Below are 27,964 nucleotides of genomic sequence, written 5' to 3'. Positions count from 1 at the left end.
TGTGTTTGTACAACCTAGTCAGAAGGGGGGGGGGGGGGTTGAAAAAAAGTATAAACTCAAACTCCTAACACTAGCCTAGTTCCCATAGTGAAACGCTTGTAAAATGGTGAACGCTCTCAAGGAGTCTTCATACCTATGACCACCTGGCAACAGCGGAGCAGTGGGCCTGGCTAAGACTAAGGTCACCCGAGGCCCTGCCGTTCACTGCCAGTGTGAGGAAAGCTAAGGAGCTTAAAAATGAACCGGACAGGTGGAAACATGGGAACTTGCCACCGATCAAACTGGGATGGTGGTTTTTATATTGAACAAAATGTTCAGAGAATTTGCTTCAGACCCAGATTGAATATGTATATCAAACACTTGCAATACTTGTGTGCTTGATTTGTGTCAAGCACAATGGAATAGTGCCAAAGGTGCACAACCTGAATTATTTAAAATATGTATTTTACCCAGGTCTTATTTGTTGAATTACATTGAATAGAAAACCTACAACACCCATGCATGTGATGCAACAGACAAGCTCACAAACCCATAGACGTTTCCATAGACTTTATTTTAGGATTGTTTCTCTCTCGATCTAACAGGTATACACAGCACTCTTAATGTCATGGCTTTCTTTTTTCTTAAATACTCTCCGTTCTATAAAGAAAAACTGTAAAAATATAATTAAACTAATTAAAAGTTCTCTGGGAGATTGGTCAGGTGGACTAGGGGGCAGAGGAGGGGTTTTCGTGGTCCATGGGGGGGGGGGATGTTGGACGGTCTGACGGGGAATAGAAGTAGACGGAAGGGGATTTGGAGTAGCAGCCAGCAGGGGTTCACCGCGAGGAGGGGGTGGTGTTACCATTGAGAGAGAACCTGATGAATAGAAGAGGGTAGATTTAAATGAGTGACTAGGTGACACTGAAGTGATAAGACTCCAATGAATCGCACTCATCTGTGTCCTTATAGTCATTCCTCACCTTTTATTCTTTGTCCTTTCAGATCAGTGGGGTTAGTCACAAAGGACAAGAGATGAGAAAAGGATGTCATTGAAGTGTATTGGAATTGTGTGTGTGGGTGTGCTTGAAGCCAGACTCACCTGCAGACCCTCTCCATCATGTGTGTGACGAGACGGTCTGAGATGCCGGGACAAGACTCCTCGGCCAGGTTAAAGGCGTTCTCCAGCTCTTCGATGGCCCCCACGCCACCTCCAGCAGCCCTCCGCTTCTCCTTTAACTGGACAGGACAAACAGGGATTAGTTCCATTTCAGCATAGATATAAAGTTAATAGAAAAGGAAAATTGTATTGTCCACACAATGTGGACATTCTAATGAGTAACTTCTGTAACTTGTTACCTCTTTGAAAATGGGAGTGACCAATGCCGACAGACACTGTGACTTGGGTTGGCGTTTCACCGAATCTGCAGACTAAAAAAAAACAGAGACAAATGACTTCAGTGTCCCAGCCCAAACCATTTGTTTGTGTGTTTAAATGTGCACCAACATGGTCTCACCTCTGTATCGGAGTGTGTGTATCCCTTCTGTAGTTTGTTCATGGAGCTGGGTCGGACTGTGGGGAAGGTCCACACGGGACTCTGGTTGTCGTCACCATCAGCATCCCTGTAAGAAGAAGAGAAGGAGACAGTAGGTCTGTTTGAAATGTTTAATTCAGTACCACGTAAAATAGAGAACTGCATGTTATATATCTACAGCCAGTCAGAAATATTCAATATGTTGGTTAGGTTGTCTGTGTGTGTGTTTCAAAACTGCTTCATCCATTGTGCACTGTATATGTCTGCGCTTGTGGGTGTGTTAAGGGCCTCACATATCTGAGTCGTCTGAGCTGGACTCCTCCCCGTGGCCCTCGGACCTCCAGCGACGGTAGCGGTCGATGAGTTCCGACAGGTAGGCTGTCTTCTTGGTGTAGCGTGTAATGAACTTGTGCTTCACCAGCTCCTTGGCTGTTGGCCTCTATGGAGGGAAAGAGCATAGTACAAAGACACGCATTCATTCCCATACTAAATATGACTGCTTTGAGCGCTTTAGAAATTAAGTTGGTATTTTTATGATAAAACTCTAAATATAGGTGCACCAGCAGCACCATAGAGGTATTGTAAGTTTATTTCTATAAATGAAACAAACAAATGCTTATAACAGAGTAAGTACCCATGTTCTCTTTTATGGAAGGCTGCCTACAAAGTCATGCTCATGATAGGTTGTCTACTGCTAGTCCCCTCAATCAGGTAGACTTCTCAGAACCAGTTTCCCAGAACCCAGATTAAGCCTAGCACTCAAACAGAAAATCATTGTCAATGGAGAAATGAATTGACTCACAAAGCGCGGGTCTTTATTGAGGCAGGCCTCCACAAACTCTTTGAAGGGCTTGCTGTAGGATCCCTCCAGGGTGGGAGGGGTGTTCTTCGGAATGAGGAAGAGGACCCTCATGGGGTGCAGGTCTGAGTTGGGGGGCTCCCCTTTGGCCAGCTCAATGGCCGTGATGCCCAGGGACCAGATATCCGCCTAGGAGGAAGCCAGACAAGTGTAAGACAGCCAAGTATACACAGATAAAAACATATGTGCTCACACACAGACACACTTGATATTTATGTGTACAGAATTCATATGGGATGTGCTGAACATGTTTAAAGAGGCTGACATCAAAAACAAATAAGCAGCAGCAGGATTCATGTAAATTCCACCTCAATTCAGTCAATTAAGGAAGTGAAACGATCTTCCAATTCAAAAATAGAAACATTTTCATTGACAATAAGAGGCTATTCTCAGATTGGAGTTTCATTGAATATCCTGAACTAACAGAAATAAACCCTGCTGACAACCAACCCTACAGACTAGGACATATTTGAGCCAACTGCCAACTCCGTGGGGGCTGCTGACCTTAAAGTCGTACGCCGACTGTTTGATGACCTCGGGCGCCATCCAGAAGGGAGTGCCCACGAATGTGTTCCTCTTGATCTGGGTGTCGGTCAGCTGGCCCGCCACGCCAAAATCTGCCAGCTTCACGTCGCCTTGCTCTGACAGCAGCACATTGGCAGCTGCCACAGAGAGAGGGAGAAGGGGAGGGAGACAGCAAGGTTGGTGGTCAATATATAATAATAATAATAAATGCCACTTAGACGCTTTTATCCAAAGTGACTTACAGTGAGAACTTACATTTAATAGATATCATCACAACACTTACATCATTCAAAAAGAAGATGGCAATTAATGTTCTCTATGTTGATCTATTGGCCTACAGCTATTGCTTTGTAGAAATCAGTTTGTATGGATGATTCTCCTGCAAAATCTCCAGCCCCTGATGAATCAGAACATCTACTGTTTAAACACTGTAACGACATGTAATAACAAGATTGAACAATATATATGTTGTATATCAGTAACGTTAGATCACAACACTACCCAGTTAGCTAAAGAGCACCATTAATTAACAGTTAGCTAGTCGTTTCAGCAGCCCCAATCTAATAGTTTGTTGTACTTGCCCAACACCCTTTATTTTTATTAGTAGTACCTATATCAGCCAATCACAGTTCGTCATTCCCGGTGAACCTGACTGAGCCGGGCCGTCTTCAGAGTGAGATCGAAGTCAGAAGCTCCTTGGACTGTTCCTCAACTTTATTGAATGTAACCTGCAGTTAGTGCATGCATCTAATTGTAAGTACTGTGACATGTCATTGCTTGCTAAGGCAGTTCAGTTATTTACCATGTTTATGGTAACATGTTTTCCTTTTCCATGTGCTTCATGCAATTGCAAGCTAGCTAAGCCAATATGTCAGCCAGTCATCTTAACATTAGCTTGTTGGTCTTGGTATAGCACATAAGTAACGCTATATCGTTTTAGGCATATTATTTTACTCATGTTGTCAGGTTAAAGTTATAGCCGTGTTTGTGGACATTTAGATTATTTTATGTAGCCTCATGTAGGTACTGTATGTAGCCAAATGTTGCATATAGCCTAAAAGCCTGTCCCTTTCCACATGAAGCAGTTGGCCACTATTTCACGTTGGTTCTGGTCTCATGCAAGACCTTAGATACATTCCAGTCACGTTTACTTACCAGTAAATGGATCTTTAATCTGTAATTTGTAAAGTGTATTTGGCATTGCCCCTTGCATTATACCATGGCAGAGCAGTACCTTGTCATAATATATTCTGTATACCCCCACAGTCTACTCTATGGTATGTCATGTAAGCCAATACTAATGGTTATTTCTTTCCTTTCTATTCCTTCATCAGTGGTGGCTGGTGGCACTTTAAATGGGGAGGATGGACTCATAGTAATGCCTGTAACAGAATGAATGGAATGGTCTCAAAGACATCAAAGACCTGGTTTCCATGTGTTTGATACCATTCCATTAACGCCATTCCATTCATTATTATGAGCCGTCCTCCCCTCACCAGCATCCAATGGCTTCAATAAGACCACTTTTACACACACTTACACAGTAGGCAGTCAAAACAAGGAGTGTGGTTAAACCCAGCATCTGTAATAAACCTGTTCTGAAGACATCTTGGACTGGACAGATCTGTGTCGGCTGAACCTCATATCCACTGGCACATATAGTTTTCTACTAAGGCCCAGTTCTACATGGTCTTCCCAGATCAGTCTTTAGTATTTTTTCAACTATTAAAGACATGCTCAGGTACTTTGCATTTTTTGTTTGGCTGGATGTGTGAACGTGTAGATCATACCTGCATAATATACACTACATAACCAGAAATATGTGGACACCTGTTTGTCAAACTTCTCATTCCAAAATCAAGGGCATTAACATGCGCTAAACCAAGATTAGTCCGTCAGACTGCCAGATGGTGAAGTGTAATTCATCACTCCATTACACCAGTCTAGCCGACGCTTGGCATTGCGCAAGGTGATCTTAGGCTTGTGTGGATGCTCGGCCATGTAAACCCATTTCATGAAGCTCCCGACGAACAATTATTGTGCTGAAGTTGCTTCCAGAGGCAGTTTGTTACTCAGTAGTGAGTGTTGCAACCGAGGATAGACTATTTTTATGCGCTACGTGCTTCAGTGGTCCCGTTCCGTGAGCTTGTGTGGCCTACCACTTTGCGGTTGAGCTGTTGTTGCTCCTAGACGTTTCCACTTCACAATAACAGCACCTACAGTTGAAAATGTTTTGACTGACTGACTTGTTGGAAAGGTGGCATCCTATGACTGTGCCACTGAAAGTCACTGAGCTCTTCAGTAAGGCCATTCTACTGCTAATGTTTGTCTATGGACATTGCATTGCTGAGTGCTCGATTTTATACACCGGTCAGCAACGGATGTGGTTGAAATAGCCAAATCCACTAATTTTAAGGGGTGTCCACATACCATGTAGTGTATGAGGAGAGTTACTGTCTTAGCTCAAGTTGCCACAAAATCCCAAGTTTGAAAGCGACTGTTTTCTGGAAGATGTGCTGCGCCATTTTTCCTACATTCACCCCCACGTGAGCCAGCCCCCTAGCAATTTGAGTTTCAGCCAATGAGCTTCAGCCCCTTGCCATTTGAGTGACAGCTAGCACAATGCAAACACAGTAGAGAGAGCAATGACGCGGTACACATTTGTGACGTAGTACGCAATCTTTGGGGATCACTTTTGGCTCATGGGCGCTACTTTCAGAACTACTACGCTAAAATAGTACCGGAAAATCTCTTTAACAAAACTATAATGGGAGATTGGAATAAGAATTATTGTTATTGGCAGGCCCATTTCTTGTGAACTTTACATAAACTCAACTGCAAGATTTAATATTTATCACTCTCAGAACCTAATGAATTCTTTGTGCTTTCGGAGTAGCAGGTTTATGAGTATCACATGCAGAATATTGCTTAACCTATTACCATTTCATTGTTGCTGGTCATTTGAAGAAATGTCCAAAACTGTTCTACTTATTGTATATACTGTATAGGTCTACTGTATGTATGCGTGTTTATTTTCAGTCATCGGCCCATATCTATTTTATTAAAACATGTTTCCACACGGTTTTGAACTGTGAGGTGAATGTGATAATCACTACACTATGGAAACTGAAGTGAACTGGCAGGTAAAATGATCCCACATGATAAAGTATGTACCAGTATATCAAGTTATTTGATTTTGTCTACATATACACTCAGTGGCCAGTTTATTAGGTACACCACCCCGTTCATGAAAATGGATCGTTATAACGGTGCAGTACAACAGTGGTGTGCAGAACAGCATCTCAGAATGCACAACTCGTCGGTCCTTGTCATGGATGGGCTATTGCAGCAGACGACCACACCGGGTTCCACTCCTATCAGCTAAAAACAAGAAGAAGCTGCTCAAGTGGACGTGCGATCACCAACACTGGACAATTGAGGAGTGGAAAAACATTGCCTGGTCCGACGAATCACGGTTCCTGTTGCGTCATGCTGATGGCAGAGTCAGGATTTAGCGTAAGCAGCTTGAGTCCATGGCCCATTCTGCCTGGTGTCAACGTTACAGACTGGTGGCAGTGGTGTAATGATGTGGGGAATATTTTCCTGTCACACTTTAGGTCCCTTGATACCACACCTTTTAGAATCTATGCCCCCAAGAAGTCAGGCTGTTTTGGAGGCTAAGGGGTTTCCCACCCGGTACTAAATGGGTGTACCTAGTAAACTGGCACTTGAGTGTACATATCGGAGTGGCTGCGTAAACAACTTTTTTACCCTGATTGAAGGTCCCGAACTTGCTCGTGTGCATTTCACGTTCTGCGCATGTGTTTCTTTACCTCTACTTTCCACACACATTTGGTCTCTCCCTTCACATTTTTCTGTTAATCGCAGATTATAATTCTTCAAGTTTTATCGGTGAAACGTCCATCCGCTACTAACCAGTTGATCTCAATCAGTTTCATGGGGATACTTAGATCTTCTTGAGTAACACAGTGTTGTTTCGAAGTAGCCTACAGTGTTGTTTTTAATGATGTACAGTGAGCGAATTTCAAAGCAGATGGTGTTAGCAAACTGTAGCATTTTGCCTCGTGGTGCGCTGTTCAGTTTTGGCCACGAGAGAAAGATGTAGTGGTGTTTTTGTCTTACAGTAATGTCATACTATCCTATTTTATTAGGTTGTGTTATGTATAATACTATCATTATGTGATCTTGCAGACATTGATTCAGCTTTCGCCAGAGTAGCCTGGAGTGTGTTCATTAGTCGTATTCTGTTGCAAAACGTATTGCAACGGAAACTGCTTACCGTTTACTCTAGGAACCAAATGGAAGCAAACAGAGCAAACAAAACGGGGAGGGACCTACATGAATTTGTCCAATAGAAACTCTTGTTTTCGTTGTAAAATGTTTTCTGTTTGGAGTAAATGGTTTCCGTTAAAAAACGTTTCACAACGGCAGCGTTTTTCAATAGAATCTGGCTAATGAATACACCCCTGTTCTCTACAAGTAGAGCAGAGACTTTGTGTCAAGTAGATAAAACACATGTGCAGACACTGAGACCTTTAGTTCGGGGGAACGAAAACTCGGTTCCGCAGAACAGCAGCTGCTATTTACTTTTTGAAAATATGTTTATGCCCGGTTTTGAACCGGGGACCTTTTGCGTGTTAGGCGAACGTGATAACCACGACACTACGTAAACCGCCAGGAGAGTGCAGGCTCAGGGTATCATTTCGATGGTTGGGGGATTCTGTTAGGGGGTGCTGTCCTGTTGCATAGACAGATTGATAGAGGACCAAAGGGAGCAGCCTGAACCTTTGATATCTCTGTGGATCTTCCTCTCAGAGTGCAGGTACTCCAGTCCCTTCAGTATTTCCCTCAGTATGGTGGCAATATAGGTCTCTTCTAGAGGCCCAGGACGTAGCTGAAGTGAGATAAATAGTTGGGGAGGGACAGAGAGAGAGATAATGGGAGAGAAAGAAAGAGAAAACGGGGGGAGGGAGAAAGGGAGAGTTTCTTGCTGAGAGCCTATTTAAATTATTGCTAAATACGTGTGCTGTGTACATCCTCCAACTCATGCATTTGTATTGTAAGTTAGAATTTATTAATCAGACATCTAAGTCAGCATTTATGAATCAAACAATTGGCATTGACTCAATTAAATACAATTGTACTTATCCCCTCAGGGGCAATTAGGAAAGGCATTGTCTTACCAGGTCCAGAGCTGATCCCCCACCCAAATACTCCATGATGATCCACAGCTTAGTGCCCTGGAGAAACAGAGACCGAGACGTTTTCAATGCTAAGGATTGCTGTGAGATTTGACCTGAACATAGGCAGAAGATTCAGAGTGTGTGAGTTTGTGTGCGTGTGTATATATTGGTGTATATTATTGTATGTATGTCTGTGTGTGTGTGTCTCTCTTTCAGTCTCTGTCGATCTATGCGTTTAGCTTTACCTTCAGGTAGGAGCCATAGTACTTGGTGACAAAGGGGCTGTCACACTGACTCAGTACAGTGATCTCCTGCTGTATGTCTTCGATCTCGTCCTCGGCTTCCTCCAGGTCAATGATCTTGATGGCCACTACCTCTTTGGTGCGGTTGTTGATGCCCTTGTAGACCTCTCCAAAGGAGCCCTTCCCAATGCGCTCCTGCTTGGTGAAGTATTCCTCAGGATCCAGCCTGGAATTCTGCTCCACAGGAAAGCAGTGACAACATAGAAGGACTTAGTAAGCTTTTTTAAATATTATTTTATGGGGTAGATCAGCTTTAATATTGCAGAGAGATTGTAGCTTCCATCAATGTAATTGTCTGTATCACTTCCAATCCCAATCTTAGCAAAAAAAGAAATGTCCCTTTTTCAGGACCCTGTCTTTCAAAGATAATTCATAAAAATCCAAATAACTTCACAGATCTTCATTATAAAGGGTTTAAACACTGTCTCCCATGCTTGTCCAATGAACCATAAACTATTAATAAACATGCACCTGTGGAACGGTCGTGAAGACACTAACAGTTTACAGACGGTAGGCAATTAAGGTCAGTTATGAAAACTTATGACACTAAAGAAGCCTTTCTACTGATTCTGAAACACACCAAAAGAAAGATGCCCAGGGTCCCTGCTCATCTGCGTGAACATGCCTTAGGCATGCTGCAAGGAGGCATGAGGACTGCAGATGTGGCCAGGGCAATAAATTGCAATGTCCGTACTGTGAGACGCCTAAGACAGAGCTACAGGGAGACAGGACGGACAGCTGATCGTCCTCGCAGTGGCAGACCACGTGTAACAACACCTGCACAGGATCGGTACATCCGAAAATCACACCTGCGGGACAGGTGCAGGATGGCAACAACAACTGCCAGAGTTACACCAGGAACGCACAATCCCTCCATCAGTGCTCAGACTGTCTGCAATAGGCTGAGAGAAGCTGAACTGAGGGTTTGTAGGCCTGTTGTAAGGCAGGTCCTCACCAGACATCACCGGCAACAACGTCGCCTATGGGCACAAACCCACCGTCGCTGGACAGGACTGTCAAAAAGTGCTCTTCACTGACGAGTCGCAGTTTTGTCTCACCAGGGGTGATGGTCGGATTCGCGTTTATCGTCGAAGGAATGAGCTTTACACCGAGGCCTGTACTCTGGAGCGGGATCGATTTGGAGGCGGAGACTCCGTCATGGTCTGGGGCGGTGTGTCACAGCATCATCGGACTGAGCTTGTTGTCATTGCAGGCAATCTCAACGCTGTGCGTTACAGGGAAGACATCCTCCTCCCTCATGTGGTACCCTTCCTGCAGGCTCATCCTGACATGACCCTCCAGCATGACAATGCCACCAGCCATACTGCTCGTTCTGTGCGTGATTTCCTGCAAGACAGGAATGTCAGTGTTCTGCCATGGCCAGCGAAGAGCCCGGATCTCAATCCCATTGAGCACTTCTGGGACCTGTTGGATCGAAGGGTGAGGGTTAGGGCCATTCCCCCCAGTAATGTCCGGGCACTGCAGGTGCCTTGGTGGAAGAGTGGGGTAACATCTCACAGCAAGAACTGGCAAATCTGGTGCAGTTCATGAGGAGGAGATGCACTGCAGTACTTAATGCAGCTGGTGGCTACACCAGATACTGACTGTTACTTTTGATTTTCACCCCCCCTCCCTTTGTTCAGGGACATATTATTAAATTTATGTTAGCCACATGTCTGTGGAACTTGTTCAGTTTATGTCTCAGTTGTTGAATTTTGTTATGTTCATACAAATATTTACACATGTTAAGTTTGCTGAAAATAAACGCAGTTGACAGTGAGGACGTTTCTTTTTTTGCTGAGTGTATATACACATACATACAGTGGGGAGAACAAGTATTTGATAACACTGCCGATTTTGCAGGTTTTCCTACTTACAAAGCATGTAGAGGTCTGTAATTTTTATCATAGGTACACTTCAACTGTGAGAGACGGAATCTAAAACAAAAATCCAGAAAATCACATTGTATGATTTTTAAGTAATTAATTTGCATTTTATTGCATGACATAAGTATTTGATCACCTACCAACCAGTAAGAATTCCGGCTCTCACAGACCTGTTCTCCACTCATTACCTGTATTAACTGCACCTGTTTGAACTCGGTACCTGTATAAAAGACAGCTGTCCACACACTCAATCAAACAGACTCCAACCTCTCCACAATGGCCAAGACCAGAGAGCTGTGTAAGGACATCAGTGATAAAATTGTAGACATGCACAAGGCTGGGATGGGCTACAGGACAATAGGCAAGCAGCTTGGTGAGAAGGCAACAACTGTTGGCGCAATTATTCGAAAATGGAAGAAGTTCAAGATGATGGTCAATCACCCTCGGTCTGGGGCTCCATGCAAGATCTCACCTCGTGGGGCATCAATGATCATGAGGAAGGTGAGGGATCAGCCCAGAACTACACAGCAGGACCTGGTCAATGACCTGAAGAGAGCTGGGACCACAGTCTCAAAGAAAACCATTAGTAACACACTACGCCGTCATGGATTAAAATCCTGCAGCGCACGCAAGGTCCCCCTGCTCAAGCCAGCACATGTCCAGGCCCGTCTGAAGTTTGCCAATGACCATCTGGATGATCCAGAGGAGGAATGGGAGAAGGTCATGTGGTCTGATGAGACAAAAATAGAGCTTTTTGGATGAGAAGGATGAGTACAACCCCAAGAACACCATCCCAACCGTGAAGCATGGAGGTGGAAACATAATTCTTTGGGGATGCTTTTCTGCAAAGGGGACAGGACGACTGCACCGTATTGAGGGGAGGATGGATGGGGCCATGTATCGCGAGATCTTGGCCAACAACCTCCTTCCCTCAGTAAGAGCATTGAAGATGGGTCGTGGCTGGGTATTCCACCATGACAACAACCCGAAACACACAGCCAGGGCAACTAAGTAGTGGCTCCGTGAGAAGCATCTCAAGGTCCTGGAGTGGCCTAGCCAGTCTCCAGACCTGAACCCAATAGAAAATCTTTGGAGAGAGCTGAAAGTCTGTATTGCCCAGCGACAGCCTCGAAACCTGAAAGATCTGGAAAAGGTCTTTATGGAGGAGGAGTGGGCCAAAATCCCTGCTGCAGTGTGTGCAAACCTGGTCAAGAACTACAGGAAACGTATGATCTCTGTAATTGCAAACAAAGATTTCTGTACCAAATATTAAGTTATGCTTTTCTGATGTATCAAATACTTATGTCATGCAATAAAATGCAAATGAATTACTTAAAAATCATACAATGTGATTTTCTGGATTTTTGTTTTAGATTCCGTCTCTCACAGTTGAAGTGTGATAAAAAATTACAGACCTCTACATGCTTTGTAAGTAGGAAAACCTGCAAAATCGGCAGTTTATCAAATACTTGTTCTCCCCACTGTACATACATACACAGTACCAGTCAAAAGTTTGGACAAATGGTGGCTACTTTGAAGAATCTAAAATATCAAATATATTTAGATTTAACACTTTTTTGGTTACTACATGATTCCATATGTGTTATTTCATAGTTTGTCTTCACTATTATTCTACAATGTAAAAAATAAAGAAAAACCCTGGAATGAGTTGTATATACACAGTGCCAATCAATATATTTTCCTTTATTATGTTCTAATCCTACCACCCCACCCCTAATTGGAGTAAACTAGTGAACAACAACACTTAGGCTTCTGCTTCCAGCTTTATATGTACTATATAGTTTTTACAGGCACAATCTATTTTACAGTAGTTATATGTTGTTGGTTCTGGCCTTCCTCTAACCTCAATCTCTCCCATCTATTTCTTTCACCATAGTTCTGAACCTATATACGTTTTACAGACACAGTATGTTTTACATTAGTTATCTAGTTATTAGTCCCAACCTTCAGCTCCATTCAACCCCTCCCATCTATCTCTTAACACCATCCATATTGGATCTCTATTTGCCATATAATTTAACTGTGGTGTGATCTTTCACAAAAGTTCTGAACCTTTCTATTCTCATAATTTCTACAGATTCTAAATAAATTAAAATATTTTCTAGAAGTATTATTAATCGTTTGAATATTACTTTTCAAATCACCCAGTAGTACTATCTGCAGAGTTAGCTCCAGGTAAATGTTGCAATTCTTCAGCCGTTCCTGGACCTGTGACCAAAAACAAGCTACATATGGACAGTACCAAAACAAATGATCTAATGATTCTGTCTCTTTGCAGCAACATCTGCAGAGCTGGGAAGGTTGTATCCCCCATATATTTATTTTTTTACATTTATTTTATTTTTTATTTAACTAGGCAAGTCAGTTAAGAACAAATTCTTATTTACAATGACGGCCAAACCTGGACAACGCTGAGCCAATTGTGCACCGCCCTATAGGACTCCCAATCACAGCCGGATGTGATACAGCCTATATAACATTTTATTGTTTGCAAGAATTTTGTATAATAATTTAAATTGAAAAATTCTACGTTTTGAATCCGGCATCGTTTTGCGTATCAGTTCATAAACCATGTGCCATGGAATCGGTACGTCACAAATCTCTCTCCAACTATTTTGCAATCTATATGGCACAGCTGTCATTTTTTTGGTCCTTAAATGAAACTGTTATACTTTTATCACAATTTTCTTTAAACAATTATGGTCTTCAATGCAGGGCCGACAGACAAGTTCCCTACTTTTCCCCCCCTTCCACTTTTGCAGTTATGCTGCAATTAATTGGTTGTAATTTTGGGGAGAGCAGACATTTCCATATATTTAGTTAGCTTCATGTGTGACATAACTCCACCAATCCTATTTATGATATAATTTACAAAGATACTTAAAGAAAAACCTCAAAGTTATTGAGGTTGTAATCTGAATAAAAGGAAAAAGGCCATTCTTTATCATGGAGTGAGACATTCATATTCATTTACTAGAGAACTCGTTTGGATTTAAGTATAACTTTTGTTTCGCTGAAGCCTTTAGTGAGAGGTGTAATTAATGATTTAATCATTTCTGCTCTCCGAATTCATATTCATTATATAAATAGGCCCTTTTAATTTTGTCTGGTTCCCATTCCAAATAAAATTGAATATTCCCAATGTGCTCCTGCTTGAAGTATTCCTCAGGGTCCAGCCTGGAATTCTGCTCCACAGGAAAGCAGTGACAACATAGGACTTAGTAAGAGGCACAAATACAGGCTTTATTAGCACGTAAACTGGATCTGTCAAGACATTTGGCCATTCTGGTTTTAGATGATCTATTTGTAAGAGGTTATTAGTTTAGAAAGGTCATTTGATCATATGTTGTCCAAATAGGCTACAATATAAGTCGTGCAAATAACCGACAATGTTATTGGTTAGCTGGTTTACTTGATGGGGATTAGGAGGATGTGTGTTGTTGACAGAGACAAGATTAAACATTGGAGGCTGAATGGATTTCGGATGGGTGTGTACATCTCCGCTATCTTCGAAATCTCCTGTCGTCTGTGTCAGTGTGTAATGATTTAGCTAGGCGCCCCCACCCACATAAACCCGCCCATCTATTAATCGAATGCCTCGCAGTCATCGGGGTTCGCCTTGGCTAAACGGGGTGACAGTCCCTACAGATTAGGCTACCTACCTGGTTCTGCATGTCGCGTAGGTGCGCCATCCGCTCGGCAGGTTTGACAGGAAAAGGGCAGCCGCAGCCCTTTCTGCCTGAAAGACGGAGTTGTCAAAATTCCTCTATCTTATTTTCCCTCCTCTCGAACCCCTTCCGTTAGCAGGCTAGCTAACCAAATAGCTAAACACCCAAGCTATCGTGCTGTCACTCCGCAGTGTTTTCGGCCTCGAATCCCCCGACGGCGGGCTTTACAGCCCGGCCAAAATGCAAAGCTATGTATCGTGTAACTCCATGTATAAGAGTGACATTGAACAGGAACTAAATGTTTCCGTATATTAATATTTAATTCATATCAAAGAACACTCAGCCTGTTCTTTATTTGTGGCTTGAGGAGGACAAAATAATGGGTTGAACAGCGCATGCGCACTTGCGTCTTTCACGGAGTGCAGGGTTGTGGGAGTTGTATTTCAACGCGCAGTCGCGTCAGACACAAAGTACATTTTATCAACAGTTCATCGTATCATACACATACACTGTTGCCATTTATCTCCAATTGTAGCAGGTTGTTACATAAACAACTATATCATGCAACGCAGTAAATATGTAACTCCAAGGTGGTTTGTTTCAAACTGAATAATTCTGTATATCCCAAAGGGGAATTATTATTAAATGGTTATTACGTAATGTGATTGAAGAAATGTCCAAGTCCCTTCTATTTATTTCGTCAATGTATTTGTTCTGAGACCTAGGGTACTGTCAAATTTTGGAAAAAGTGTTTCCGCCCGGTCTCGAACCGGGGACCTTTCGCGTGTTAGGCGAACGTGATAACCACTACACTACGGAAACAAGTACGAAATACATTCCCTAAATGCAGTTAAATCGATAGTTCACCCAGAATTACAAAATTACTGTTTTCCTTACTCTGTGGTGTTGGCAGTCAATGGACATGGTATGACAGCAATCCATGCTTTGGAAATCTGTTACAAGTATTCCCACGCATAATAAAGATATATGTGATGGTATACAAATGTAAGCAAGGTTTGAAATGATTGTGTTTTAGTCAAATATTATATCTGTTTGGGCTTTTTGTGGTCAATTTGCAGTTTACAAATGATTTGTAATTATGTTTTGGTCCCCTAACAATCCGCTCAAGGAAAAAATCCGCCCGCGGCTAAATTTAGTTGATGATCCGTGGCCTACAGTATACATAAATAAAACCGTCTTGGACATTTCTTCAAATAACCAGTGGAAATGCCATGGTAATCCGTGGTGTAAAGTACTTAAGTACAATTACCTGAAAGTATTACTTAAGTCGTTTTTTGGGGGGTATCTGTACTTTACTTTACTATTTATATTTTGGGCAACTTTTACTTTACTACATTCCTAAAGAAAATGATGTGCTTTTTACTCCATACATTTTACCTGACACCCAAAGAACTCGTTACATTTTGAATGCTTAGCAGGACAGGAAATGGTCCAATTCACGCACTTATCAAGAAAAACATGGTCATTGTTATGGGTGTAAGATGGCACAGTGATGCCATCTGTTGGTAAATGTTCATTACTGCAACTCCTGTGTTTTACCGGGGTGCTTGAGATACCCGGAGGTGTTGCCATGTACTGAACAAGACTGGTTACTCGCATCAATGCCTCTGTCTCGTCATTTAACATTCAAACAGTCATCCCTACTGCCTTTGATCTGGCAGACACTCTAAACACAAGTGCATCTTTAGTAAATTATGTTGACGTGTGTCCCTGGCTATCCATACATTTCTAAAACAAGACAATGGTGCCATCTGCTTTGCTTAAAAGAAGGAATTTGAAAGTATTTATACTACTACTTTTGATACTTAAGTATATTTGAGCAATTACATTTACTTTTGATACTTAAGTGTATTTAGAACCAAATACTTTTAGACTTTTACTCAAGTGTTATTTTCCTGGGTGACTTTGACTTTTAACTTTCTATTAATAACTAATAATACTAATAATACTCAAGTATAATAGTTGGGTACTTTTTCCACCATTGATGGAAATAGACCAAGCGACCTCTCCCTTTCATTAGATTCCAAGCGCAACGAACCTCCCCAACCACTCAAACTCATACCCAAGTCCTCTTGTATCTCAGTTTCCGTAGTGTAGTGGTTATCACGTTCGCCTCACACGCGAAAGGTCCCCGGTTCGAAACCGGGCGGAAACACATTTTAACAAAATAGATGGGGACAATAACTGAAAATAGACAACACATGCATAGGGCTACATAGATAGAACCGGCTTGAACATTTCTTTAAATAAAAAACAGCAGCAATGCAATGATAAGTGCATAGACTACGTCATCCCCACAGTGACTATATGAAGGTATCCATGCTGGGTTATCGTAAATCGTAAATCTGGACTACAGTATACATGAATGGAACTGTCTTAGACATTTCTTCAAATAACCAGTGGAAAAGCAACGGTGATAGACAAAGCAATTTCTGACTTCATTACATTCTGAGCGCGACGAACCCTTCACCCAGTCAAAATTACACCTAACTAATATTTTTTAAGGTTTCCGTAGTGTAGTGGTTATCACGTTCGCCTCACACGCGAAAGGTCCCCGGTTCGAGACCGGGCGGAAACACATTTTAACTAAATTGACAGAGCCGATAACTGAAAATAAACTAACAAATTGAACGGGCTACATAAATAGATCAGTCTTGAACATTTCTTTATATAAAAAAACAGCAGCAATGCAATTATAATACGGAAGTGTTTCCGATGAAACAGAGGCTAGGCTAGTTTACCACATTTGTCACAGGCTTCATCAATAAGTGCATAGACTACGTCGTCCCCACAGTAAGTATATGAAGGTATGCATGCTGGGTTAAAGGCTAGAGCTACCGATTACAAGGAACGGGACACGGACATGGACCCATATAAATAAGCCCGCTACGACCTCCAATGAGACATCGAACATGCAAAATGACAATATAGGAGAAAGGTGGAAGCCTATTATACTGGCTCCGACGCTCGTCGTATATGGCAGGGTTTGCAGATGATAACAGACTACAAAGGAAAATCCAGCTGTGAGATGCCCAGTGATGCAGAACTCCCAAAGGCCTAAATGCCTTTCAAGAATACAACACTGAGTCTAGCGTAAAAGCTTCTGTTGTTCTGGATGACTGCAGTCTATTTGCAGTCTACTAATTGATTCTATACTGAGCAAAAGTATAAACAAACATGTAAAGTGTTGGTCCAATTTTTCATGAGCTGAAAAAAAGATCCCATTTTCCAAACAAAACAAAAGCATATTTATTTTCAGTTTGGTGCACAAATTTGCTAGGCTGGCAAGGCTAATAGCTGGCTGGCTAGCTTGCTGGCTAAGACAACTGCATAAAGCTAACATTTGTTGATAGCTGGTTCGATGAGGTTATGTATTTGCAAAAATTTGGTTTACTTTATTATAGCTGTAAGCTAGCTGTTGATAGCAAAACCGGTAGTGCTAACATAATGTTAGTAGGCTAGTTAGCTAGCACCTTTGCAAGTTAATTTGTAACAATACATTCATAAAAATCTGCTTGCAAGTTGGCTGAAAATTTTATTGAAACCAGTAGTCATGAGTGCAAACACTTTGGTTTAATTTGAAGTTATACATTTGAAATCATTTCTGTTGGAGTTTACATTATAGGGAATAGGCTGGCTAGCCAGGTCCTCCATAATACATCACCCCACAGAATGTTTTTTTGTTGCCGACATGACTTCAGCATTCTTTGCCATCCTGATCGGTTTGATGTAATAACTCGAAAAATAGAAAAGTTAGGTGTCACTTTGCATTGTCATATTCAAATCGAAGCATATTTCTATTTGATAGGGCACCAGACTATTTGATTGAATAAAAAAATATAAAAATGTATTGTCACATGCAGTGAAAGGTGTTATTTTATGGTAAGCCATAGAAGTACAGCCCTCCTGGAGCAAATTAGGGTTAAGTGCCTTGCTCAAGGGCACATCGACAGGTTTTTCACCTTGTCTTCAGTCTGTAGGCTACATAAAAACCACACAGGCTACTACTCTTTCTACTATAGACTACATGATTTATGTTAGATGACTTTAGTGTTGGTGGAGTGCTGCAGCGCTGCGAGACTAGACTCTTATGATGAACTTCACCAACAGAGTGGAGCAGAGACCCGGCTTTGTGGAATCTAGCTCTGACTACATCGATTTGCCCAATGGCAATAAAATAAAATGTCATTATGAAACACCTACCACGTACCTATGAAAAAAAAAAATGTGTCCTCTGTTGTTGCGTGCCTTTTGTTTGCTGAAATGCATACTTTTCAATATACGTTAATCAAATACAACCACTGACTTTTTGCTCGTTTCTGTTTCATGAAGATGGCAACCAGTGGAGGCTGCTGAGGGGAGGATGGCTCATAATAATGGCTGGAACGTAGCAAATGGAATGGCATCAAACACATTGAAACCATGTTTGATGTATTTGATACCATTCCACTGATTCCGTTTCAGCCATTACCACGAGCCCGTTCTCCCCAATTAAGCAGCCACCAACCTCCTGTGATGGCAACCCGATGACGTTTGTAAATGAAACCTAGGCTATAAAATGATTGTAATATGTACAAAAAAGTATATTTCTACAAAGAAAAAAATATCTCTCATAGTTATTTATCAGTATCTCTGGACAGAAAATGTGCCAAGTCAATAAAGTTATGTGCCAAATTTAGTGTTTACTGGCACCTGCTTCTGCTGGGTGAAATTTGAAATCATTTCCACACTGCGACGTAGGGCTACATGATATTGGCAAATCATCCAGGCTTTACATTTAACCAAATGTTTCAATTGCGATTTAGATCATAACCCTTGGGTAAGCTGTTGGAAACATGGACAAATAATGATTATTTTAAATCCGTAGTTATATTAATAGTGGGAACTTTGAATACAGTGTTTGACATGACAACGAATGAAAACGCCAGAGAGGAAATATTGTGACAGGGTAGGAACCAAAGTGTCAATCAGTGTTTCTTTTTGGGGAAGAATTATGTGAGGTGTTATGTCTTGTTGGAGGCGGATCTTGGTCAGTTTAACTAGGAAAATGCCACCCTTGTCAATCTACACTATAAAAGTTTGTGGACACCCCTTCACATTAGTGGATTTGGTTAGTTCAGCCACACCTGTTGCGGACAGGTGTATAAAATTGAGCACATGTCCATGCAATCGCCGAATACAAACATTAGGAAAAGAATGGCCTTACTGAAGAGCTCAGTGACTTTCAACGTGGCACCGTCATAGAATGCCACCTTTCCAACAAGTCAGTTCGTAAAATTTCTGCCCTGCTAGAGCTGCTCCTGTCAACTGTAAGTGCTGTTATTGTGAAGTGGAAACTTCTAGACACAACAATGGCTCAGCCGGGAAGTGGTAGGCCACACAGAACAGGACTACCGAGTGCTGAAGCGCGTAACGCATGAAAAACATCTGTCCTCGGATGCAACACTACGCATCTATGCATAGTCACTTTAATAACTCTACCTACATGTACATATTACCTCAACTAACCGGTGTCAGGAGAACGCTAACTGCCCGAATACATAATGCCAACTCTAAAATGTGGTGGAGGAGGAATAATGGTTGGCGGCTGTTTTTCATGGTTCAGGCTAGGCCCCTTAGTTTCAGTAAAGGGAAACCTTAACGCTACAGAATAGAATGGCATTTGAGATGATTCTGTCCTTCTAACTTTGGGAGAAAAGTTTGGGGAAGGCCCATTCCTGTTTCAGCATGACAATGTCACCCATGCACAAAGCGAGGTCCATACAGAAATGGTTTGTCGAGATCGGTGTGGAAGAACTTGACTGGCCTGTACAGAACCCTGACCTCAACTCCTACGGACACCTTTGGGATGAATTGGAACACCGACTGTGAGCCAGGCCTAATCGCCAAACATCAGTGCCTGACCTCACTAATGCTCTTGTGGCTGCGCCAATGTTCCAACATCTAGTGGAAAGGAGCTGATCATCTATTTACATTGATAGAAGTGGTTTGGACTCATGTTTGATTTGTTTTAAGTACTGTCCATACTTTTAAATTACTGTATGTGACTGGCCCCTGTGTGTTAGGCAAACACAATAACTTCTACACTACGGAAACTGAAAGAGAGGAGGGGTAGAAGTAGTTATCCCAAATGAAATCCCTACCCTGATATAAATCAATTGCTGCATCTACATCTGTTTTATTAGTATAGCCTGCATTTGGGGTTTAGAGAGCATGTAATTTGCTCATAAAGACCCCTGTATGTGTATTAGAATTTATTACACATCCCCATTAGTTCCTGCCAAGGTAGGAGCTACTCTTCCTGGGGTCCAGCAAAATGAAGGCATTTATAAACAATTACAAGCATTAACTTACACTACTCTACTACCACATATCTACAACACAAATTCCAAGTGATTTGAAGGTGCTCCACTCTTGGCGTCTCTGTCGTTTTGGTAAATTTAAATATAGAGATAAGGCTTAACAATAATATGATATGATAATAATTGTATTGAGTTTCAGCCAGGTTAGCCTATTTATTTTATGTAGCCTAGTTTTTCCCTTAATTTAAATAAAAATGTGAATTAAATTCCTTGAGATAAGCAAGAAATATGATAAAATGAATGTTCAAATGAATATTCATGCCTTTTAGGTTAAAGAAGACAACAACACATTTAGGATGTAAAGTTTATGAACCGGGCCAACGATCGTTGAGCACTGCGCCTGGTGAAGAGGGTGGGGCATGAAAAGACGCACTCTTTGGCTGCGAAGCGCGTCATCTCAACCCAAATAATTTGCTATAGAAGGAAAGCGAAGAGTGGACCTACCGTTTCCTATGAATTTGGTCTGCACACGAAGTACTGTCTAGTAGCTACATTTGTTAATATGGCTTGTTTTCTGTGTTTATTGTGAAAGGTCGCGCGCGCAAGAAAAGGAATTTCATCAACGATTTTTGCGTTGAGATTGCGTTGTTTGTTAAAATTGTGACGGTATGCAGACAGGATTTGTAATTTGAGCACTGTATTCGAGAGTACTTTTCCGAAGGGATATACATGTTTTACTTTGGCACCCAAGGAATGATTTGAATCCAATCAAAATGGCATCGGTAAGATCACTGTGATGCGTGTCTTTCAGCAGGTGTCGGGTGGAATATTCTATATCAATTTAGGAAGATACTCTTAATACCTATAGGTTACTAGGTTTGATCGAGGATTAATAATGAGTAATTAATACGAAAATAGTATTTTACTAGTTTCTCAGCCTATATAAATTGGTATATATCTAGTAAAATGAACGAGGGGAAATTCACTAGGCTATTCTAGCTTGACATATCTTTCGTACATATATATGGATATTAAATAATTGTAGACCTATGATAATTGTCGGTCTTGGCTATGCCTCTATGGCAAATTTGTGAATCATACAACCTACTTGGAGTTACATAACAAAATTGTTTATTAAATTTAAGATTTTGAATGCATTTTGACCATTCTTATTTGTATTTAATTAAAAATATATATTTTGTTAACATGTAAAATGTTTGATAGGCCTAACTTTTTAACATTTATTTTTAACAGATTTAAAGATTATCTTCATTTTGGGAGCTGCCGCTGAGCAGAACCATTCAGGCACTGACTGATACACTGAAGTGGTCAGGTTTTTCCTAATCAGAATCCTGCTTGGGAGATGCAGGTGATTCGTCGCTCTTCTGTGTTTGCAGCCGGGGTGATGGAGGCCTTTGATCATTCCCCGTCAGACAAAGAACTGGTGTCCAAGTCCAAGGCACTGTGTAGGGACTACATACACTCTAGGCTCAACCTCTATGGGCTAGGCTCGTCCAAAACTCAGGTGGACTCAACGCTTTGTGATGTGGCTGCTGTGCTTCTCTGTCTCGGTAAGAACCTGCTGCAAACCGTTACATGTGAAACTTCACATAAAAAATAGCCTAATTTCTCTTGAGAATCCCTATGTTCCACTGAATAGATATGGTACACACTGTACTGGATTTGTCCACCACGTGTGTATCAGTGGCTTGCCTTGAGATTAAGGACTGACACCGACTGACATGCATGACCCAGAATGCTATTAAAACCGTCTGGCAGTCCGAGGTGAGGGCAATCAAGCTACTGAATGGTTCAGTTTGGTATGCTAATTGAGACAGGTGAGATGACACTTACATACCCCACAGGCCCCTCTTGTTCATCATCTATATTTACTAAATGGGTTGCGCAGGACCTGTCTGGACACACTGGTGGGCTATGGCTGATTTGTTCAGCTTGGGTTGGTTTGTGGCCAAGACAATAGATTTGTTTACTTTGTTGATCACAATACATCTCTAAAAGCTTGGTCACAGAGCCAAAAGGTTTGGGGAAAAACAGATTTAGGATAACCAGACTGGTCATAGAAACTAATGCCCCAGTGGTTCAATGACTGCCCCTTATTAGACAGTGAAACAATCTGCAGTTGCTGCATCCATTTTGGATGTATAAATTAATGATATGTATCCATTGATTCTTGAAGAATATAACTTTTAAATAAAGGCCTCATGAGCTTTATAAGCGTGTTTTTCTCTCCAATGTTTGTAAACAAAGTAGATGTTAAAACACTATATAGCCTCAACATGATTGAAACTATAGGTTTGATATCATGGCTGGTCAGTCCTTGCATCCATAGCTCTGTCTAAGAATTTGAGCGATTACATTTCTCCAGCCCTATCCCTCAGCTTTTTACCGAAACAGGCGGCTAGGCACTTTATTGTTTCAATTACAGATTGCCACTGTCATTAATTGGGTTGATAGACCAGTCATGCTTTCTCAGTGCTATCCTGTTCCTAAATGTTCAGCCTTGTGGTCGCCCCTGGTTTTCCTAGGTGATGAGCTGGAGTGCATGCGGCCCAGTGTCTACCGGAACGTGGCGAGACAGCTCAACATCTCAGTAGCCATGGAGACCATGGTTTCTGATGCCTTTGTTGCCGTGGCAACAGAGATATTCGCAGCAGGTGAACAACTTCAAAGGGTTGGGGGTTGATGTTGCACAAGCTGACCAGTCAGGGCTGATGTTTGGCAACACACAAGAACATCAGGTGTCTGGAACAACTGTCCTATTCCGTCACTGGTACATGAAGTCTCTGCTGTGTAAAAGCATCACACAGTAGCCTACATCTTTATTTTCTTTACATCGTGTTTTTCTGTCTATTGGACAGAGGCAAGTTGAAACTTTGACAAAAACATGCATTTATCTTTTATCTAACAGCTCACATTCCGTCACTAGTACACACAGTTTCTGCTATGGATCATGTCACTAAAGAGCGAAAAGGTAATTCAATGCCATACATTAATTACTGCTACAGTACAGCATGGGTCCCCTGGACTGCATTAATAATATGTCGCTCAAACTTGGCTCTGTGTCTGGAAAGATAAAAATAGCCTACATTCGAAAGCATTTTTCGGGCAGGCATTTAGGCAGAACTGTGACTGTTTTGACGTCACCAGAGGCATTTTGGAACACCGTGGGATTCCTCCAGACAGAAACAAACCTTTGACCAAGACAACGTTGGTCTTTTGGGATGTGGTGTTAAACGGCAGTATATTTATTAGACTAAAAAAAGATGAGCAAGATTCCTTACATTTAATGATTGCAAAAGAGATGAATGAGTAATGATTTAATTGTCAATCAAATGCTGCACTCAGAATAATGGATTGTAATGGATCAAAATCCCAACTCTGATCATGAACTGTAATTAAAAAAGATTGAAATTAAGTGTTTCAACTTCCAACCATAGACCATTATGACATCATTGGATTACATTCGATAAGGAAGTGCTTTGGCTAGACGTTCCGTGTAACCTCGCCTCTCGTCTTTTACTCATTGCCAAGTGCACAAACTAATCTTGCTTCCCCAATGTCCCCGATTTCTCTCCCTTCCCTTCTACCCCTTCTCTTCCTCCATCTTCTCCTTATCCCCAGACAATCTATTCTTGGCTGGGTCATCTCACGTCAGGGTCAGATCTCTGTAGGGAGTTAGACGACGTGAGTAACTCCCTGTCCCAGAGGGAGTTAGCTTGTTTAAGCCTTCCCTGAGGTCCATAGATCCCTAGAACCAGGTCATAGGTCAGTCAGTGAAGGCAAACAAAAAAGGCTTAAAGGAGGCTAATGCCATTAGCCTTCTTGTTGCATCACAGTCATATGAATAACTCCTGTTAGTTTGCTTCCTGTGAGCAACAGGTGTGCATTTCTTTGTTTATTTAAAAAAAAAATGTAAGCTCTTGTGGAAAATAGTAGAAAAATGAATGTAAATAATGATTATGAAAAATGGCGTTAGGTACCCCAGCGGTTAAGAGCATTGGGCCAGTAACCGAAAAGTTGCTGGTTTGAATCCCTGAGCTGATTAAGTGAAAAATATGTCTATGGCTTTGAGCAAGGCACTTAACCCTAATCACTCCTGTAAGTCTCTCTGGATAAGAGCGTCTCCTAAATGACTATAATGCAAAGAAAGAAGCAGTACTGCAGTGTGACTTCATCTATAAATATGGGCCAATGGCTCTTCTCTAAACGCTGATGAAGGATGCCACCGAAACGCGTTTGTTCTGACCTCTGAAAATATATACATCAAAGCAGACTATTTCAGTGAGTGCCGGTTTTTCCGTTCTTCAAGCCTCAGTCATGACAAGGCTGACAGCCAAACGGCTTTACTAGGAAACTAATGAACATTTCTTTGATGTAGAGCTCAGATGCGACCGCAACCGTCTTGCTCTTTCTCTCTGGATAATGGACATACTGTACAGTTGACTTCTGAAGTATGCAGTGTCTTGGGACTATCTCTGCACTAGACTGCAGCATGTAGAAGTAGAGCAATTTAAAATTATGTACAATGGGGTCCGAAATTGACACCCATAATAAAAATGTGCAAACATTTTCAATACTTCAAACCACAGGATTTCAAGTCCAGAGAGTGGAGACTGAGATGTCAATGCAAAATGTTGATTTTTGTTGCCAATTAACCATGTCTTTGTAGGTTTTGACACGTTCCTGGGGTTATTGTCTGGAAGAGTTTCAGCCGCCTGGCAGAGGCAACCAGGTTTTTGGCTAAAATGTCCTGGTACTGGGTAAAGTTCATGATGCTGTTGACCTTAACAAGGGCCCCAGGACCAGTGGAAGCAAAATAGCCCCACAACATCAAAGATCCACCACCCTATTTTACAGTAGGTATGGGGTTCTTTTCTGCTCATGTATTCTTATTGCTGTGCACGGCCAAAGAGTATTTTCTTGACATCCAACAAATATAAATGCCTGTTTGCTAAATGGCATTGGCACATTGAACTGGAGCTTTTGGTCACGACAGGAAAAAAGAGCTCTTATGGTCATCGGCATTGTGAACTTTACCCAGTACCAGGAGGCTGAAACTTGGCTTAACACATCAAAATATGCAAATAAATGGTTTATTGGCCACAAAAATCAACATTTTGCAATGGCCATCTCAGTCTCCGGACTTGAAATCCATGGAAAACCTGTGGTTTGAATGGAAGAAGGCCCACCATAAGCTCAATGAAGGACATCAAGGATCTGGAAGGATGGTCTAAGATCCCTCTCGGTGTTCTACAACTCATAAAACATTTTAGAAAAAGGCTCAGTGCAGTTAAGGCATTGAAAACGAGTGTCAATGTTTACCCCTACTTTTTGTTGTTGTTGATTGTATAACAATTAATCTTTCTCTGAGCAAATGTATTACTATAAAATATAAATACCCCTCATTTTTTGAGCCTCTAATATAGCTCAGCATTTGACTTATTTAATTTGGTCATTTTTGCTAATCTTTATCAATAGTGTCAATTTCGGACCCCAGTGTATTTGAATTGGGACCGGTGAACTGCAATGCACACTTATCAGTCTGCCTCAACTGTTTTGATATGAGCTATGTTCTTTTCATTAATGTTGCAGTATTGCAATAAATAGTATGAAGCATCGTGATCAACTAACCACAATCAGCAAACTGATCCGTGATTCTCGCTCTCGTCCATAGGTATCACATGGGGGAAGGTGGTATCTATGTATGCCGTGGCTGGGGCTCTGGCGGTGGACTGCGTGCGACAGAACCAGCCAGCTACGGTCCAAACCATAGTGGACAGCCTGGGCCAGTTTGTCCGCAAGAACCTGGCCCCTTGGCTGAAGAAACGCGGAGGATGGGTGAGTGGCTGGACTGTTGTTGACCAAGGGACAATTTCTTAACAACCACATCGTTGTGATTCTTCGAACACACGACAGCGTCATTGCTCAAAATAGTATGCAGCTTCATCTGGATATGTAAAGTTTAACATTCACCTTCTACATTTGTTCGACAAATCCTATGTATGCACCACACCGAACGCGCCGCCTCTGCAACGCAATCTCAGCGTTTCATTGGAAATGAAAAGGTAATTTTGGTGTACCAAAATGCAATAACGCTGTCGGTGTATTCGAAGCAGGATGCTTATTGAAGCGCAGCAGACCTTCCCCTCAATGTAGTTTTTTGAAGGATGCAGAGTTTAGCCTATGCTGCCCTCTAGCGGTTCAGTGGAAATGTACGGGCAACATTACCAGAGATTTTGGCTTCTCAATTGTCTTTTCTTGATTCCTTACATCGCCCTCCTTCAAATATCTTAGATCTACGGTTTTTTTCCTGACCTTCAATGCATGTTGAGAAGGTGGTAAGGATGGAGGATGCAAAGAATGTCCTGACAGTTTCTCTTAGGTCACGTTGGAAATGCCTGTCTTTTTCCAGACGGACATTAAGAGGTGTGTGGTGAAGTTAGATGCCGTTCCTCAGACCCATTGGCTGTCTCCCATTGCCCAATCCTGCAAGCACTTTCTATCAACACTGTACATCTACATTATGAAGGAGCCATGAGACTTGGAAGAATTCAGGTTGAAAGAACACGCGCTTGAAGTCCTGACATTTTCTGGAAGATTGATGGCTGTCTAAACAGTGACTTTCCTTCTTGCCAAGTACAAGTCACAGTATCACATTTGTACAATCAAACAATGACTGCTCTTCTTCCAAAGAGTAGTGAGTCAATTTAATGTGGGTAGTTCCACCAATTAGGTGCCCTTTTTACTGCAACCTAATTAACTGTCATTAGAGCAGATGATCAACTTAAGAAAATTCCACCCAAAGTCTTGGTATTTGTTTCATTAGACTATTGTTGAGTCCCAAAATGTTTTGCATGTCAACAATAAAGTTTGATGTATAACTTTCCAAATACAGAAATGTAGCCCGTATGATGCATCAGACTAGAAGTCAAAATGCTGAATGTCATTTTCCATGTGGTCTATATTAAAGGGCACTTAATTTAACAGGCTTTTAAAATTTAATTTGTGCACAATTAAAATATCAAAGGGACGCAAAGGAACTTTGTGGAACGACCCATTCGCTTAAGATGATCAACTTTTGCTCAATGTACTTGTACAGAACCATGTATCTTTCAGTGTCGTAATGCATTTTCCACTACTGTGTCGGAGTGAGTACTGTGGTAGGTGCTCATACCGCTGAAGTGAGATCCAGTCTGATACCTACAGCATATCATCTCTGGGACTTTACACTGAAGAAATTGACAATAAATCCAATGATTGTTTTGCTGCACCACTGTAGAGGACATGAATTGTATGATGAGCTATTCATGTTGTGGGATGCAACATTCTAGCCAGGCTTTGCACACTTTACACTGCTGCATTTGCTAGGAACAGAACGGGGAGGGGGTTAACCTTGCATTTGTTGCAATGTTTTGCTATGGTGTGCACTAATGAATACTCCCGTTGATTACAAGACAGAACGATGCCCATGGGGGATATTTTAGAATGTTGGATCTTTTTAAATCTTAATGTATTTTATTCCGATACTGTAGTGATGATTGAATCTAAAAGTATCTTTCCTGTGGTCCAGTTTACTTATTGTGCTGTATATACTTTCATATGCAAAATAAACTTTTAAACACTATTGTGATAAGTGTTGTA

At 41.6% G+C, this 27,964-nt stretch overlaps 2 protein-coding genes and 3 non-coding genes across 7 annotated transcripts; 3 read left to right on the top strand and 2 right to left on the bottom strand.

The window, feature by feature from the left end:
* Positions 1-534: 534 nt before the first annotated feature.
* LOC139375898 (serine/threonine kinase 25b) lies at positions 535-14,393 on the bottom strand. Of its 2 annotated transcripts, XM_071117853.1 has the most exons (12): positions 13,974-14,352; positions 8,348-8,578; positions 8,103-8,159; positions 7,705-7,813; positions 2,878-3,035; positions 2,317-2,502; positions 1,808-1,953; positions 1,497-1,602; positions 1,339-1,410; positions 1,082-1,218; positions 963-977; positions 535-858 (listed from the first exon to the last, which is right to left on the bottom strand). In XM_071117853.1, exons 1-12 carry the CDS (start codon positions 14,001-14,003, stop codon positions 819-821), a joined length of 1,287 nt encoding a protein of 428 aa, XP_070973954.1. In that variant the 5' UTR covers positions 14,004-14,352; the 3' UTR covers positions 535-818. The 2 variants fall into 2 exon arrangements, with proteins under 2 accessions (XP_070973954.1, XP_070973955.1); XM_071117854.1 differs by lacking the exon at positions 963-977 and having other exon boundaries at positions 13,974-14,393.
* A 335-nt stretch (positions 14,394-14,728) lies between these two features.
* On the bottom strand, positions 14,729-14,801 carry trnav-aac (transfer RNA valine (anticodon AAC)). Its single transcript has one exon. It is a non-coding gene; the product is annotated as a tRNA-Val (tRNA).
* Positions 14,802-16,082: 1,281 nt separating this feature from the next.
* Positions 16,083-16,155, top strand: trnav-cac (transfer RNA valine (anticodon CAC)). The gene has a single exon. It is a non-coding gene; the product is annotated as a tRNA-Val (tRNA).
* Positions 16,156-16,505: 350 nt separating this feature from the next.
* On the top strand, positions 16,506-16,578 carry trnav-cac (transfer RNA valine (anticodon CAC)). Its single transcript has one exon. It is a non-coding gene; the product is annotated as a tRNA-Val (tRNA).
* A 4,229-nt stretch (positions 16,579-20,807) lies between these two features.
* LOC139375896 (bcl-2-related ovarian killer protein homolog A-like) lies at positions 20,808-27,947 on the top strand. Of its 2 annotated transcripts, XM_071117849.1 has the most exons (5): positions 20,808-21,084; positions 21,557-21,873; positions 22,849-22,977; positions 25,998-26,161; positions 26,736-27,947. In XM_071117849.1, exons 2-5 carry the CDS (start codon positions 21,666-21,668, stop codon positions 26,859-26,861), a joined length of 627 nt encoding a protein of 208 aa, XP_070973950.1. In that variant the 5' UTR covers positions 20,808-21,084; positions 21,557-21,665; the 3' UTR covers positions 26,862-27,947. The 2 variants fall into 2 exon arrangements, with proteins under 2 accessions (XP_070973950.1, XP_070973951.1); XM_071117850.1 differs by lacking the exons at positions 20,808-21,084; positions 26,736-27,947 and adding an exon at positions 26,618-26,702 and having other exon boundaries at positions 21,577-21,873.
* The last annotated feature ends 17 nt before the right edge of the window (positions 27,948-27,964 follow it).

Source organism: Oncorhynchus clarkii, chromosome 20, assembly GCF_045791955.1.
Source record: "Oncorhynchus clarkii lewisi isolate Uvic-CL-2024 chromosome 20, UVic_Ocla_1.0, whole genome shotgun sequence".
NCBI classification, from domain to species: Eukaryota; Metazoa; Chordata; class Actinopteri; order Salmoniformes; family Salmonidae; genus Oncorhynchus; species Oncorhynchus clarkii.
The sequence above is the reverse complement of the archived record's forward strand: the minus strand, read 5'-3'. Positions and strand labels throughout refer to the sequence as shown.

Bases quoted from the DNA above. Each gene is read 5' to 3' on its own strand.
- LOC139375898 (XM_071117853.1), bottom strand. From the start codon at position 14,003: ATGGCGCACCTACGCGACATGCAGAACCAG. The intron at 3,036-7,704 runs GTTCAGGCTGCT...TCTCTGTGGCAG, and splicing joins GATCCACAGAGATATCAAAG to CTGCCAATGTGCTGCTGTCA. The intron at 2,503-2,877 runs GTCAGCAGCCCC...GCTTCCTCCTAG, and splicing joins AGTCGGCGTACGACTTTAAG to GCGGATATCTGGTCCCTGGG.
- LOC139375896 (XM_071117849.1), top strand. From the start codon at position 21,666: ATGCAGGTGATTCGTCGCTCTTCTGTGTTTGCAGCCGGGGTGATGGAG. The intron at 21,874-22,848 runs GTAAGAACCTGC...TGGTTTTCCTAG, and splicing joins TGCTGTGCTTCTCTGTCTCG to GTGATGAGCTGGAGTGCATG. The intron at 22,978-25,997 runs GTGAACAACTTC...TCTCGTCCATAG, and splicing joins AACAGAGATATTCGCAGCAG to GTATCACATGGGGGAAGGTG.